Source organism: Rhinolophus ferrumequinum, chromosome 6 (assembly GCF_004115265.2).
Source record: "Rhinolophus ferrumequinum isolate MPI-CBG mRhiFer1 chromosome 6, mRhiFer1_v1.p, whole genome shotgun sequence".
NCBI lineage: Eukaryota > Metazoa > Chordata > Mammalia > Chiroptera > Rhinolophidae > Rhinolophus > Rhinolophus ferrumequinum.
In genome coordinates this window covers 52,540,070-52,557,813 of record NC_046289.1, presented here as the reverse complement: position 1 = coordinate 52,557,813, position 17,744 = coordinate 52,540,070, and the positions used below count along the sequence as shown (strand labels likewise).

General features: G+C 33.9%; 1 protein-coding gene across 10 annotated transcripts in view; it reads right to left on the bottom strand.

Annotated features, from left to right (window-relative positions):
• ZNF280D (zinc finger protein 280D) overlaps nt 1–17,744 on the bottom strand; it is a 105,007-nt gene that overhangs the window by 26,181 nt on the left and 61,082 nt on the right. For 9 of the 10 annotated variants that reach the window (XM_033108022.1, XM_033108027.1, XM_033108028.1 and 6 more), the window contains 5 exons: nt 17,051–17,358; nt 16,428–16,568; nt 10,128–10,190; nt 5,032–5,150; nt 4,852–4,888 (listed from right to left, as the gene is read on the bottom strand). In XM_033108022.1, coding sequence (XP_032963913.1) covers nt 4,852–4,888; nt 5,032–5,150; nt 10,128–10,190; nt 16,428–16,568; nt 17,051–17,358 — 668 coding nt within the window. Of the gene's footprint in view, nt 1–3,798; nt 4,255–4,851; nt 4,889–5,031; nt 5,151–10,127; nt 10,191–16,427; nt 16,569–17,050; nt 17,359–17,744 lie in introns of those variants that run through there. The other variant, XM_033108031.1, reaches the window with a different exon arrangement.

Sequence of the window (17,744 nt, the reverse complement as noted above, 5' to 3'; positions counted from 1 at the left end):
AGAAATTTAAGAGAATTACTTTTACAAGAATACATGTAGAGAGTTAAACGTGCTGAGGAATAATGTGAACAATTTAATTTTCTCAAGGTCAAAAGGAGTCCTTGTTTCTGCTACTGGAGATAAGGATATGTGGCATTCTGAATTCATCTCAAAATAACAACTTATGACATGTAGGTAAAACCAATATTGAATTACAGAATCTCAGAACTCTAGTAGAACAAGTTAGGATTCATATTTACAAACAGGGAACCAAGGGACCAAGGACACCAGCACTTACTTGGTTTTCTTCCCACATCACTGGCCACTCTTTTTCAGTTTCCTTTGCCAATTCCTCCTCATCTCCCTAACCTTTTATTGTCAGATTCCCCAGAGCTCAGTCGGTGGACCTTGCCCTTTCTCTATCTCTACTGTATCCTTTGGTGATCTCACACAGTCCCATGACTTCATTTTTATTGAATTTTTGGTTTGGGACAATTGTATATTCACATGCAGTTTTAAGAAATAATATACAGATTCCGTGTACCCTTTGTCCCATCTCCCCCAATGATAGCATCTTACAAAATTATAATACAATATCATAAACAGGATATTAATAGTGATTCAATACACCAATCTTATTCAGATTTCCCCAATTTTAGTTGTATTCATTCCTATCACATTTTAAAATGATAAATGATATTTATAGCCTAGAACACTTCCCTAAACTCATACAGGTGAATGACAATGACATATCCACTTGGATATCTAACAGGTATCTAAAATATGTCGCAAATCAAAGTCCTCATCTTCCTTCCCAAATCTATTCCTCCTAGTCTTTCCCACTGCAGTTAATATCAATGCCATCTTTCCAGTTGCTCAGATTAATAACTGTGGAATCATCCTCAACACTTTTTCTCTCATACTTCACATCCAAATCAAATCAGAAATTTAAAATATATCCCAAATCAATCAGAAAATTCAAAATATATCCCAAATCAAACCTCGTTATCACCTACACTACTAGCAGCTTAGCCTGTCCTTTACCATCTCCTACCTGGATTATTACAATAGCCCCCTAAATAATCCCCCTGATTCTGCCCTTTATCTTCTACAATTTATTCTCAAGACAGCAGCAAGAGTAATAAACACTCTTCTGTATTTACGGTTTTTTTGTTGATTGTGGTTTTTACAGAGGTATAAAACAGTCTATTCAAAAATCCTCTAATGGCTTCTCATCTCAGAATAAAAGCCAAATGCTTACGGCCCAACACTGCTTTGCAAGCCCCATCTTGCTCACTCAATTGCACCCAAACCAGTCTCCTTGCATCTCCTCCTTCAGGTCTTTACTCACCTATTATCTCTCAGTAAGGCCTTCCCTGACCACCAAATTTTAAATGGCAGCCTACAAACTCTCACCCCTTACTTCTTATCCCCCTTCCCTAACTTCATTTTTCTCCATAGTATTGACTGCCAGCTAACATACTATATATCCTTTATTTATTTTTTTGTCTCTCTTTCACCACTAAAAAATAAGCCTTCATGAGGACAGAGATTTCAGTCAATTCTTCTAGCACCTAGAACACAAATCAGATGCTCAAGAAGTATCCACAGAATAAATAAATGAGGCCCAAACAGGCAAGGTGTTTTACGAAATGTGACAAAATAAGGGTAAGAATCCATGTCGCTATAATTTACAAGTCACTTTTTCTAAGAATAGTGATGGACTCAAACTTACCCAATCTCACTTTTTATTCAGTAGTAACCAAAAGTACACATGCATGAAATGATAATTTCTGATCAGTGAACAAACTCTTTAGAATAACTTGATCAAATTCAAGCTAAAACTTGTCAGCATAAAATTAAAATTCAACCAATTTTCTCAAGTCCTATGGAAGAACACAAAGCAGTACTCCTATACTGTTATATCAAGAATGCAGTTTATCCCATTTTTGAACTATAACCAAAGTAGAACAAATATCTGTAAACAAAAAAAGGAACTTAGGTTAAAAATGGAAAAGATGTTTCTGGGTAAAATTTATAAATATTTTTAACCATTGCGTAGAAAGAAGGTGAATGACAAAACTTTCCTAGAGACAGATAAGGAAATGAAGACTAATATACCACCCAGTCCACGTACAAGGCACTTTCAGAGCTTTTGGAAAATCATTAATTTACAGTAGAAATTAGTTCAGAAGTTTAAAATTAATGGATTAAATTTTTTGATTATTAATTGCAAGGAACACATTACATAATAAGTAGTCATCTAAATTGGCTTTGAATCTATTTCAAAGTAAAACAGCTCTAATTTTTGAGTAAAAAAACACAAATGAGTATACATTCAGGGTCTGCCTTTCCTTATGGCAAATAATATCACAAAAAACATTTTGCTTGTCTTTAAAACTCAAGAAATTTGTAATTGGTAAATTAGTAAATAATTCCTGAGGCACTTAAACAATACGATTTTTAATTAAAAGAAAATAATAGTATCAAAACAGTTTAATAGACCTATACGCAATGTAACTAAAATAAACAAATGTGAAATTGTTCAAATATACATGTATATGTGAAATATATATATAAATATATATGAATATGTATAAATATGAAAATATTTATACACACAGATATATATGAAGGAAACAAGTGAATTATTGGCCCCCATATTTTTTAATGTTACCTTTACCGACAGGATCTACATCAATAGTTAAGTAGATACTACGTGTTAGCCATACAAATATGTAACTTTAACTTGTTTTATATTCTACTAGAAAAGGTTTTATTAATTCTTTTCTCCTTAGAACTCACAATTATTATGATGTTAATAATAATCCCAAAATAAGACAGAGAATATAATAATGTCTAATGGTCTGAAAAACAGCCAAATTAAAAAGCTGTTGGGGCCAGCCCGGTGGCTCAGGTGGTTGGAGCTCCGTGCTCCTAACTCTGAAGGCTGCCAGTCCGATTCCCACATGGGCCAGTGGGCTCTCAACCACAAGGTTGCCGGTTCAACTCCTCTGAATCCCGCAAGGGATGGTGGGCTCCGCCCCCTGCAACTAAGATTGAACACATCACCTTGAGCTGAGCTGCCTTCCAGATGGCTCAGTTGGTTGGAGCGCACGCTCTCAACCACAAGGTTGCCAGTTCGATTCCTCGAGTCCCGCAAGGGATGGTGGACTATACCCCCTGCAACTAAGATTGAACATGGCACCTTGAACTGAGCTGCCGCTGAGCTCCCAGATGGGTCAGTTGGTTGGAGCGCGTCCTCTCAACCACAAGGTTGCCGGTTTGACTCCCGGAAGGGATGGTGGGCTGTGTCCCCTGCAACTAGCAATGGCAACTGGACCTGGAGCTGAGCTGTGCCCTCCACAACTAAGACTGAAAGGACAATTACTTGAAGCTGAACGGCACCCTCCACAACAAAGATTGAAAGGACAACAACTTGACTTGGAAAAAAAGTCCTGGAAGTACACATTGTACCCCAATAAATCCTGTTCCCCTTCCCCAATAAAATCTTTAAAAAAAAAAAAAGCTGTTAAACAGGCAGTTATAGGGAATCTGTAGAGAATTCTAGGGACTCTCTTGGAAGTCTTAACAAAACAAAGCAAACACTGAACAGTTTTAAAGGAAAGAATATAAAAACAGACATCATAAAATAAATTTGGAGAACATAAAACAAACTATCAAAATTAATTTATTAAAAATAAAAAATCTGAGAATTGGTATTGTTGAAAAACTACAGAATTAGTATTGGGCAATATATTTTAAATGACAGTAAAAATAACTGTAATTTTAGAACATAATTGTAGAGACCTGTTGTTCCAAGGACATGAAAATAACCACGGTTTTCTAACAACCAGAGCTTTTATATTCCCTGGACTGCATTCATGCTAGAAGAAGATTTAAAGGGCAGCAGTCAAAATGATTAAACTTCAACTTGGATGTTGAAGCATTGATTCAATGGGCTTTTCTTGGCCAGAAGTGACCAACAAGTTTTAGATCAAGAGCCAAAGTCCCCAATGGAAATTTGTGCTCAATTTGGTGGGCTTTGAGACCATCTTTGGCTAAATCAGCATCATCCTTATGGGAGGCCAGCCATGAAATAAGGGAGTCTCCCCAAGATCTGATTTCTTGAGACCACAACCTAGAGCAGGTCCCACAGTCAAATTATTCACATTCCTTGGAAAGAGAGAACAGGCATCAGTTGTGTCTGTCGAAGGGGGACACTGTCCAGGTGTATCCTGGACATTTTTTGAAATCTCTGGGCTGCTTCTGCATCTGAAAAATAAGAAAAACAGCACAATGACAGACAACGAATGAGGAAAAAGACAATCATTGGGCCTAAACACTTAAGACTTACAAGAAATCAAGAAAGCAGACAAAACAGACAAAAAGACAAACAGCCATATCATTTGGAATGTATTATTCTGAAGGCAAGTACATTAGAGAAAATAAATTATTTTAAGCAAAGTAAGAAATGACCATCGCAACAGAAGTTATTTTGGAGAGAGCCAACCGGAGAAAACAACATATGTTAAGATATGTCAACCTGACACAAAGATAAGGTGGAATAAGAATCTAGTCCCATTTGAAACTGAAAAAAAGCTGAATAATGAGAGCTAGTGTCATGAACTTGGCTGCTTAGCTGCCTTTGTGTAAGAAAACATCTCAGAACTTTGAACTTAGGAAATTCCAACTTGTCTTGCACCAGGTCACGAGCTCCATAGAGCAGGAACCTATTTCAACAAGCAGCTTTAAAAAAAACAAAAAAACAAAATACTTTAATATTTTTCATTTCTATTAATGGTACATTTTAAAATGCAATTCTGCTAATATCCATCAAAGTAAAATGCACTGAATAAAAATTAAACTTACTCAGAAAGATGTTCAGAAGTTGGGATACAAACAGAAACTGAAATTAAAAGAGAAGTTTTATATTTAAAACAGCATGAAATATGTTAATAACTCTTTCATAAAGAGCCTATACTGTGGCTCACCAAAAATACTGAAATAAATATCAAAAATCCAAAGTAAACCAATTATATATACACGTACCTTTCTCTACGACAACTTGGCAAGTATGAGTTTCATGTTGACTTAAGTGGGTAGCCATATTATCTAAGCCAGTAACATCAGCTAGGAAATCACAATTAAGGCACACTAGAGTAATGCCCCTGGAAAAAAAAAAAAAAAGAAGAAAAGTATAAAAGATTTTTTATCTTTATGAAAATCCACATACTAGTTCAATGATTATTTTTCCATAATTTGCTTTTTGTGTTATAAATATCACTCCCATTTTTGTTATATAAACTTGGTATAATGGAAACGATTCTCTAGAAAATGGCACAACCATATGCAAATTATACTATCATCTATTTACAGACATTATTTTTCTTTATAAATGTTTATCTCTCATACTAGTTGCTAAAAGCCATGAGTCAAGAGACCTACTGCCCAGTCCTGGCTCCACTAACAAGTTGTGTTACTTCAACAAGTCACAATCTACCTGTGCTTCTGCCCATCTATAATGCAAGAGTACAGTACTCATTCATTTAACACGTATTTACTAAGGCTGTCTTTACACTTACTGTACACCATTTTGTATTGTATTGTGAATATAAATGAAAAAAATAGAGTCTGTGCTCTAACAAAGCTGACAATCTAGGGTTTTATTTATGTGAGAAAAATTAGAAATGTGAAGGCTTTAAACATAGATCATGTTGTAGCTGTCATCAACTACATACTACGTGTATGTGTTAAAGGTTTTTTCATATTATTTCATTATAATTATATCCATATAATTTCATTTGATTCTCATCACAACCATCCAAGGTTTGTACTATTCTTATTTAACACTGAATTAATTAAAGTAGTTAATTCACTACTAAAGTCCAAAGCTTGAGTTACTCAGCATCCCAGCACTTGGAACTGGCCCACTTGCTGTAGCCTAACCTACTTGTTTCCTTAACAAAACTTCACTGAGGGCTGTAGTTCTTAAATGAAATATGTGATGATTATACATTTTCAAAAAAGCTGGGAAACAATCCCCATAGACATCAATAGCTTTTGTTGAATTCAGGAATAGTTTTTATACTCATTATATCAAACTGTGTAGATTTGCTATTTGAAATAAAGATAACTGGCATTTTACAGAATGTGACACTGGCCTTAAGATTCTAACTAAAACTGTATTTAAACTTTTGATTTTTAGTTGAAAGTTACTTAAAAATATTATTAAGCCTGCAAAAGTTATGTAAATGTTTCAGAGAATTTAGAAAGCCATTATATATTTAATTTATTATATTTATAAGTTAAGAACTCGGGAGCTTGTTGGGTCAAGCATCTGAAGTGCTGTTTAAAAGAAAATAAAATATATTAAATGTATAAATGTTAAGTTGTTTAAAGGAACTTGAATTCTAAATGGGACTGTTTAAAACTTTTAGTCTGTTCAACTTAAGTAAATTTTATCAAAGATTAATTAAAGGCCCTCTGGAAAATGATTAAAACGTACTTGATTTCTAAATGAAATATTTTTAAGTTAAACTTAAAAGCTTAAGGAAAGTTAAGATTTAAATACTTATCTTTAATGACTAACTATAGTCTTTTCTATTAAGAAACTGCCTTCACAGACACTAACAGTGGTCTCACTGGTAAGTACTAGCTAAATGCCTATTCTACTGTGTATAGTTAATTGGACCAGGATGGAATGCCTAATTCAAGCTTTCTCTAAATAGGGATTTGTAATTGGGATTTATAAGAAAATTTCTTGATCTGGAAAAATGTAAAAGGCTGAAAATACTACGTTTGGGTCATCAATAGAGAGAGCTGGTCTGCACAGAGATAGGAGAATGGAACATAAGTCAAGAGAAAAATAATAAAGATAAGATCATTCTGCCACAGCAGGTTAGACTAGAGAGAAACCTTGTCAGTAATCGATGTCTTTCTGTTTCCCTTATTTGCTTTGGCTGTACCTCCTCCTCTTAGGAGTCCATGAGATTCTTTAGAATCTTGCTCATAAATTATTTTTGCTTAGTTAAAAAAAAATCATGTAACACTGTCATTGTTGTCAATTTAACAAAACATATATCCACTTTTGAAATTCATCACATGCTTTAAAAATTTAAGAGTTTTACCAACATACAAGCAAAGAACATACCATAGACTGACTTCTACCCTGAAGCTCTAGTTCAGGGGTGTCCAAACTTTTTTCAGCGTTTTTCACCAAGGACCATATGCGGTAAAATACACAAACAGCCGGGCCACTCACTTGAGGTGAAGTACGTATTGCCTCACCTGGCTTAAGTAAACTAAATATATTTTTTGAATTTGCTGCGGGCCAATAAAAAATGGATTGCGGGCCGCAGTTTGGACACCCTGCTCTAGTCTAACAGTCTGCTGAGTATTTACATGTAGATGTTACACTGGCACATCAAAACTGACCTTCACAAAACTAAAATCATGTATTTTCTCTCCAAATCAACTCCTTTTGTCTTTCTTATGATATCATTTCCTCTAACAATAAAGCTCAAACTATAGTTATATCTGTATCTTCAAGAATTTTATAATACTAACAATTTATTGAGTATTTATTCTGTGCCAGGCTTATGAATTTAAACATATCTCATCTAAATCTTGTAACAACCCAAAAAAGGCAGGTGCTATAATTTTACACCTTTTTATAGAGGACAGTTAACTTAGTAATCTACCAAGGACAAAGTGCTGATAAAGTCAGGACCAGGTTTAAAACTGAACTCTTTTATTCCAGAGCCCATATTCTTAAAGATAAGGTAGTACCACCTCAGCATTTTAACTCAGGTCCTTACTAAATCATTCAAAACTATCACAATAGTCTTAATCTATAGGATTCGTTCAAAACTATCACAATAGTATTAATCTATAGGATTCATACAACTATAACTCACCCTACTGTTGAAACTATTGAAGGTGAGAAGAAGGGTATCTTCAATTCAACCTTCCTTCAGTATCATTTGATTCTATATAAAACATGAAAAGTTCTCTAGTGCCCTCCAAATTAAGTCTAAACTCCTTCGCTTTATTTTCAACACTTTCACAATAGTTTTGGCTCTAAGCTCAAAACTACTGCCCCAGACTTCAATCTTATTATTATATGAACTTCATGCTCCATTCTACTACTAACTATTCTGTCTGTATACCTTCTACTTTTTCATTTCTGCCCCTTTATTCATGCTATTCCCACTTGAATGCCTCTTCTATCAGCATAAACAATACTCATCTTTTAAAGCAAAGTATACCTAACACCTATCCAGATCGTTCCAAGTAAAGTAATCCCTCACCCCTTTGAAATAAATAACCCTCACTGTACTTCCTGAAGTCTTCCTTGCATTGTTGTAATGACTTATGTTCACCCATATCTCCCAACCAATAAACTACATTCCCTGGAGGTCGGTTCCAAGACTTCTTCATCACTTTCATTTTTACAGTACCTGCTACATTATGCACATGATAGATGCATAATAAATAGCTAAAGAATGAATATTCCATTCCAATAAAAGAGTGATTATAAAAATTACTGTTATATACAATTATAAGTATGCTATATTCTATTCACAGAAATTGACCAATTTTCAATTTGATACCTATTCAAATTGACAAAAACAATCCCAGAGCTTTACAATAACAGAGTTCACTCGAAAACCAAACACACAACCAAGCTTGACAACAGTGAGGTAAAAAAATCAAACTAAAATCTTATCTTTTGAATGCAATAAAACTTTTTCTTCTTATGAAAATTTTCAGTAAAGGCAACATCTAATATAGCTTAGTCAATTTCCTTGAATTCAGTAAATGTTTTAAAATCAATACTAAAATACTTTTCAAACTATATCAAATTTTTTTTTTGTCCCTGTGAGCTACTGGTCCAACATCATAGATAGGACCTACTGTCCACATAAGTCATTTCCTACTTATACTTTAATTTATTCAACAAATATTTACTGAATGCCCATTATGTGCAAGGCACTTATCGATGTCTGGCAAAGACAAAAATCTAAACACACATTTTAGTAAAAAACACAGAAAATAAAAAAAAGTAAAATATACAGTAGATCAGATGAAGATAGATAGATCTAGAAAAAAGTGAAGCAAAAGAAGGAGACAGGGAGTGCTGGGGTGAAGCACAGGGGAGAGGATACAAGTTGAAATTTTTGTTCTCTTTTTACAATGCAAATGCATGAAGATTTTACCTTGATACCACTTGTCACTACTGAAACAAATTTAGCGAGAGAATATAGGATAATCATACCTTTAGTCTAAGGATATAATGAATGGAACTCTGTAATACCCAGTAGCAAATATTTAGATTTCCAAATTGGACATCCCAATATTAGATTAAAAAAAGTTACAATAAACCACAAGGAGACACCACTTCACACCTACTAGGGTGGGTATAACAATAAATACAGATAATAACAAATGTAGGCAAAGATGTGAAGAAACTGGAACCCTCATATACTGCTGGTGGGAATGTAAAATAGTGGAAGCACTTTGTAAAACAGTTTGGCAGATCTTCAAAAGATCAACAGTTACCATATAACCCAGCAATTCCAATCCTAGATATATACTAAAGAGAAATGAAAGATATGTCCAGACAAAAACTGTACATAAATGTTCATAGCAGCACTTATGTCTTCAAAATTGAAATAACCTAAATGCATAAACTATGGTATATCCATACAACAGAATATTATTCAGCAATGAAAAATGAAGTACAGATACAACACAGATGAACCTTGAAAACGTGCTAAATAGAAGAAGCCAATCACAAAGGATTACATATTGTATCATTCCATTTATACGAAATGTCCAGAATAGGCAAATCTATACAGACAGACAGACAGAAGATTAGTGGTTACTCAGGGATGGGGAAAGTTGGAAAGAAATGGGTATGACCATAATGGGTACAGAGTTTCTTTTTGGAGTGATGAAAATATACTAAAATTAACTGTGGTTGATGGCTGCACAACTCTGTGAATATATTAAAAACGATTAATTGTATAAATTAAATGCAAAAATTGCATGGTATGTGAGCTATATCTCAATAAAGACGTATACAAAAAATTTAAGTCATTTAATTTTTCAATACAAAAAATTTTTAAAAATCAACTAGTTACCTGAGCGCTTCAGAATGCTTCTTAAAAATACAAAACCTTTTACTTGGACGGTTACTGTGAAAGCTGAAGAGACAAAACAGATTTTATTAATTTTATTCTACAGTAGTCATATTAATTTATAGCTATTGTCACACCTATACTTAAAATTTCTAGTTTTGAGTAAAAGGTCATGATATAAATAATAAAATAACATTTGTCATCCCTGTATAATTCAACATTTTATCTTATATTGTATTTCACCTATTTATTTTCTAATGACAAACTTCCCTAAGCAAATTCTTATATGATCAGGACCCTCGTCACAAAAAAAGGAAATATTCAAGTTTTAAAAAAGTAAAGTACAAATTAATGTTTTCATCTGTTAAGAGTTGAAAACAATTCTAAATTTTTGCTAATAACATTTTTGCTATAACATGAGTTGTTATCAATAATCATCATTTTTAAACCATTTTCCAATTTCAACATGCTTGTGTTGGGGAAAGGGGCTAGAGTCCAAATGATCCTGGAAGTAAATAGTATTCAAGCTAAATGCCACTCTTCACCATTTGTAAAATCAAACATTTAGAGTTCTTTGTAATTAAAATCAAACATTTAGAGAGTTCTTTGCAATTATTTAAAAAAAAAAATCAAAGCAGAACTCATGAGCTAAAGCAATGCTTCCTCTAAGCACAGAACAGAAAACCACTAACCAAACTTTATGACTAATAATAGGTTTCATATACCCTTTTAAATTTGGTAAGGAAAGCTTCCCAGTACTAGAAAGACAGGATTAGTTTAAAAGAGTATTACTAAAAGTAGAGTCATAGACTAAACATCAGCATCATCAGGGAGCTCACTTAGAAATGTCAAGTCTTGGGTCCCCCACAAACTTACTGCATTAATCGCTGGCAGCAGAGACTAGCTTTTTTCAGGAATGCTTGTGCAAACTGAAGTTTGAGAAGCAGTAGCCCTACCTAGCACTGATAGATCCAAAGTAGCCAACTAACCAGGTTAATGGTCACACGGTCACCCTCAGATACCAGGTAACTCTCACCAGCACAGCACGTATATATGAGAAAAATACTCTTGACTAGCTATAACCCCCAGAAAATATCCTCGGAAGATTTCTAATAGTCAATTAAATCTATATAAAATTAATAACAATATAGAAATAAATCTAAGAGAAAAAATCGTTAAGATTTTTTTATTACGATATAGTGAAAACATAAAGTATATGTTTTAAAATCTCACTACCTTGTTAAAGGATGACATAATTACCAAAACTCATTAAACTATTCTCTAAAAATAGGTGAATTTTATTGTGTATATATTGTACCTCAATTTATACACAATAATAATCCCTTTGACTGTATTTTCTAAATAATCTTGTTTTAGTATAAGTAACAACTTTACTTCCAAAGAAATACAAAAGGAACAGTTTCCTAAACACGCATCAATATTGATGGTATGACTACTATTTAAAACACTAGAATAGAGGTTAACGATACAATAGGAAAGAAGGCAAATTGCCCTCAAATTCACAGTAGGGGTAGGCGGGGGAGGGAGTCAAACAGCAGCTGGCACAGAATAAATGCCTAATAAATATTTGTTAAACAAATGAATACATCAATAGTGACACATAAAAAGTTTTGTGGTTTCAGGTAGTAGGAATAGCGGCCATCTACCAGTTAGTTCATTTCAGTTAAGAAAGTCCCCACTGCCTTGCTCCAGGCAAAGAGCAAGATAGAGAAGAATTTTCAAGAAAATAAGAGTTGAAGGAGATGAAAAAGTAGTTAGGAATTAGATATTTAAAGGTCTTATGTTCTTCAGAAAGGTTGAACTTCATTCTATTAACATTAAGAAGGCAAAGGACTTTAGGCCAAATAACTCACCTGGCCAGGTAGGCCTACTCTAACAACAGAAGGAAGGAAGGATTGGAAAAAATGAGGGTGGGTGGGGACTGCAGACAGTAGACTAGCTATGATGCTATCACAATAATCCAGCTGTTCTTCCAATGGTTATTATTTAATGCCAGTAAATCTATATAAAATATATAATAAACTCAAGCATATCTTGTAACAAGTCTGCACTGTTTTATCCATTGTGCAAGAATGAATTGTTATACCACCTTTTTTTCCTGAAAATTTTTAAATCATCCTTCAAAACCTAAGTGAAATGTCATTTATAGAACACCTTCCTATTTCTTCTTTAAAGAATTTGTTCTTACCTCCTCTGTGCTCATAGTCACTTGTTTATCACACTAAATTAGGTCAATACATCTCTCCCACTAAATTGTGAAAATTAAAGGACTTTTCCACAATACCTAATGTTGACAACTTAGAAATAATGATTACTTGAATACTTCATAAGTGCAAATCATGTTATGAAGCACATTAAGTACATTTTCTTTAAAAATCACAGTAAATTTCTTTTCAAAAAAAGGGAATTGAGGGTCAGGTTAAGTAACCTGCCCAAAGTCACAAAGGTAACAAATAGATGATGAAGCTTGAATTCAAACACAGATTTGTCTGATTCTTCACTAGCAGCTTGCCATACTTCTTAGCAAATAGCAAACTCTACTAGAAAAATGGATGTTAAAATACTTATGACTGTTAATTGTACTATATGCAGAAAAAGAGCCTTCTTATATGTCATGTTGAGGAATAATACCAGTATTACACAGCAATTCATTTGGATTTTTTTTAGATGACTTATATTGCTACCTATGCTATAAGCAAATAAGGTGAAATAAAACAACCAACCCCAAATAATGCTTTTTTAAAAAAATCACTTTAAAATTACATGTTTAATGATGCTCTTCTTCAAAAGAGTCTTGTTCCAAAAATGCTCCAACTGCATTAAGATTTTGGAATATCCTCTTTTGAGATTTTATTTAGAGCCTTTTATAATTACAATAAATAATGACTATTACTCTCTGTTTACAATGTGGTAGGTGACATGGTGAATACAAAGAGCCCCGTCTTCTCAAGGAGATATACAGACACAAACAAATATAATAAAAAGCACAGCAGATGAATGGTACAGAACTCAAAGTAAGGAATGATCCCTGTGAGTGGTGGTGGTGATCAGATGCTTCAAAGAAAAAGGTAAACTGAAAGAAAGGACGGGGCGTTCCAGGGACTCACAAAGAATAAAGAAAAACCACTGTTAAAAGTGAGTACAGGAAGAAACTTTACTCTGGAGAAGAGTAGTTAATTTATGGGGGTGGGACTCATTATAGAATGGATTGGGGCAGACAGGAGACCAGAGGGAAAAAGACCAATTGTGAGTACAAAGGCGATATGAGATAGGCATTAAAGATACTCATCTGGAGACAATGCAACTTCTGTATATACAGAACTCAAGCCTATAACAAGAATCCAAAATGAGGAGAGGTATTGGTGGGCCAATCAATGGGAGATACCAAAGGCAGCTGAGTGAAGCAAGGGTACTGGTGAAATCGGGTACTGGTGAAATCGAGCGAAAGGAAAAGGGGACCTGCCAAAACCTAAGAGTGGCAATGGAAGCTTTCTACTCCATAAGAAGCTAACAACGAGTAAAAGCTTACTTGTGTGATGATGATGAATTGCAGGGTTGCGGCTCTCTGGGAACTGGGAAAAGGGTACAGAGGGAGTGAAGCTAACTGGAAATATTTTGGAATAGAATGGATTTGGAAGTGCTACAGGAGGACAGGTGGGAACCCTATGATAAATTGGAGAAGGGTGGGATGATCCTTGGTTTAAGAAAACAAATATTTTCCAACATGATCCCTTGTAAGTTAAGGGCAGAATTAAAGCCCCATTTTGGTTAGTCCGTATTTGTCACAGAATAAGAGACATTCCACACAGGCGTACACTGGGAGAAAGGATGCCTGAGGCCTGCCTTTGAGGAGAGGGACCACTGCAGTAGTTGGAAGGCAGTGTGGCAGTAGGCAGAAGGTGGAATCTCAGGAAGCTATGATCCACACTGGCAGATCCAGAGATGTTCATGAGCCTAAGAAACTTGGGACAGTGAGGTGTTTCCAGTTGGTGTTCCACAGTCACATATGATACCCTGAAAGAGTATTTAGGTGGTAGTTGTGTGAATGCTGCAGATTATGATGTTTGGCTTATTTACGTTCTTGTTAGATGCCAGAGAGTCAAAGGTAAAAATTTCTATAAAATAATTAGAAATACAGAGTTGGAACTCAGAGGATTGAAATGGGAAGATCTAAAGTTGAAAGGTAAAAGTGACAGTGATTAAGTTACCAAGAAAGGAAATGTAAAGAGGCACGAAATGTTGAAGGAACAAAAAGCAATGAAATAGAAGAGTACCCAAAAAGAAAAGAAAAATGGTAGTAACCAGTTAACATAAGCTGAGGAGAAGAGTTTCAAAAGTGAGTGACAACAATGTCAAAAACTCTGAAGTCATGTTCTAAGAATTTAAAAAAGTGAAAAAATGTAGTAGTAAGTACATGGCAGATAATCTTTAAAGGGGCAGGGTTAGTTGGTAGGTGGGAATGACACTCAAATTTAAGGGTAAAGAAATAAATCACAAACAAGCTAGCAAGTTTTTACAAATACAAAACAGTAAGAGAAAAACAAGATATAAGGAAAGTAGGCAGTAGGAATAAATCTCCTTCATCTTAAAAAAACACCTGAAAATGTCTGTAAACAAAAGGTCCCTGGTTGAGAGAAGAGATGAAGTAGCAAGTTAATTGAATAAGGTTGTGGAAGAACTGGAAGAGATAAGGGACAAGGTTAACTTTGGAGAAGTGGAACATCTCTGATTTCTGAGATCAATGTCCAGATAAAGGTAATAGGAAAAAAAATTGATGTTGAAAAGATTGATTAAAATGATGAGCTCCAACTGAATAATTAGTAGGCCAGGTTAACAACTAACACACTAAAATAAAATCTTTAGCATACTGAAAAATGTTTAAATAGACATTGAGATAAAAATAAGTACTTAAAAAAGACAGGACCCAATCAAAGTTGAAGATCATGAAGTCAGAGCAAGTGTTGATTCAATCAAGTGCTGTTTGGTATTCTAGAACTGAGCATGAAGTTCAGAAGATGTTCAAGTCTCACCCTGGCCTTTGTGCCAGGTGAGCATGTCTAAAGGTGTAAAAGCAGCAATCAAAACGGATGGCCCTGAGGGTAAGGTTGACTATAAAGTTAGACGGATACTGCTGGACTTTGGAAAAAGGAGTCAAAGCCCTGAAAGTGACGGGGTAAACAGGAATTCAAGAGAAATAAACAGTGTATATGATCAGATTGAAATGCTATGTGGTTAAGAAAGGGTACAATAACTTAAAAGTTGATGTGAAATGCTGGCACTAAAGAAGGCTGGCACCATGAAATCAGGCTAATTATCAAGGTGGGTGGGGTGTGTGTGTGTGTGGGGGGACTGCGAGAGAGGTGCTGAATGAAGCCATCAAAATGGGTGGGAGAATCCTTGAAAGGAGTAGCTGATAATGACCAGAAAGTAACACAGGTCATGTTACGATCTATAAGAAAATCACTTTTATTAATTATACTTTAATTCAAACTTAAAAAAAAATGACGTAACCTTACTTTGAATAATCACCCTAACTGGTTTATATCTGAACATTTTTGTCTATTTTTAAAAAATAAAATTCTACCCTGAAGGATTCCCCTACTAATGAGATACAAATAATGTAGGCTGTGAAGGCTTTCTCTGCACAGAGTAAATAACAGATACTCAAACAGAATCTAAGTTGAATGAATTAATGAAAAAGAATTCCAACAATCGCATCATGACTAGAATAGTCTTTCATTTCACTGACTGAATGCCAGGAAAGAATAGATGGTTTGATGGATGGATGGACAGACAGATGGATTACAGAGAGAGAGAGAGAGAGAGAGAGAGAGAGAGAGAGAGAGAGAGAGAGAGAGAGATCCAATAAAGATCTTAGCATCACTGAAAAATCTTGGAGTCTCTCATAGTGATTGCTTTGAAGAGAATAACACTCATGAAATTACATGTATTTGGTAAATGTATTTAAAACATTTAAAGTTTTATCTTTGAAAATAACCATTTTTGAAAATCCCATAGGAAAAAAATTCCCAAAGAAAATCCATCTCCCTAAGAGACCTATCCTAATTTCATTAGTCTAAATGTTCTTACACTTTTAGTTACAGTAATTTTGAGTTACTATACTGGAAAATAGTACCAGGCATCATCCTAGAAGATCTCTACTGCTTGATGTTTTTAATTCCTTGAAAAGAAAAATTGGCTTCCAATATGTAACTGTTTTCAAAAACCAAACTTGCTGAATTATAGTTTAATTGATAATTATATATATTTAACTCATCTTACCTCATCATATGATTTACATAGGATTTGCTACAGCTAGTGTTGTATCTGCAAAAACTACAGTGGACATATGTAGGAAAATGGTTTGCAAAATCTTTTATTTCGGAACAACACTCAATGCACTTGTGAACTCCCCGACGATACCTTATGGAGATAAAGAGAAACTGATAAAAATATATTTTAAAACAAAAAAAATACAGAACTTTACTAATTTTTTTTGATTAAAGCAAAATTGTTTAAATTAACATTTAAACACAGACATAATCTGAAAGTCTGCTATGGAACAACAGCTAGAATAAGTATAAACAATCTAATATCAGTTAATGTTTGTCAGTGGAATAAAAGGGATTAAATTAACCAATTCAAGCATCACAAGATATAAGCACAATATATAAGACCAGTATAATGGATGAATATTACAGAAAAAACATAGTAATTAAGTACCGCTCAACAGTTGGAAAAAAAATGCCTTTTTATTATTTGCTGGGCCTTTATGCCATAAGTGATAGCATAAAAATAAAAATGTATGAGTGAGTGTGTAATATAGGGTACATTTATATTAATTAAAGATTTTACTTTTATATTTAAGGTTAAATTAGTATTGTCTATCAGGAATAAAAGATTACCTTAAGTTCCTCAATGCTGTATTGACTTTACTTTTTCTATTGCTACCAGCCAAAGTGCTTTGTTTTTTTTGCATATTAGAGATTTTTGATTTGAATTTAGATTTACTTCCATTAGGCTTACTTGCATTAGGTTTACTTGCACTGAATTTAGCTGTATTAGGTTTACTTGTGTTAGATTTTGTGGGATTTTTAGCAGTTATATTTTTTGTCCTTGGAGGTGAGAGCTGAAGTGTAGAAGTGTTTGCACTAATTGAAGATGTAGTTGAAGATCCTGATTGAAGAGGTCCAACTGAAGCTCGAATAGTAACCTACAAAAATGAAGATAATATTTACTTTAGAAAATTATTTGTTGAATCAGTATTAAAATATCACCATATAACAAAAGTTAAATAATCAACTATTTTGAAAAGAGCAAATGTAAACTTTAACTGGGTAAGTCTTCCATTTATTTTAAATGTTTAAATGAAACCAATTTTGATATTCATTTACTTTTAGTATTACATTTTTGTATTGATTATCAGTTATATGTTAACAGTTATTAATGGATGATTAGGAGTTAATGCAAATTGCATGAATATTAAAAGAGCACATTCCATACACAGCTATTTTTATGCTCTAATATAACTACAAAAATTCACAGAGGTCAAAATTTAAATCTCAAAGCCTGAAAAATACCTCTAGAGAGGCCTGCGTT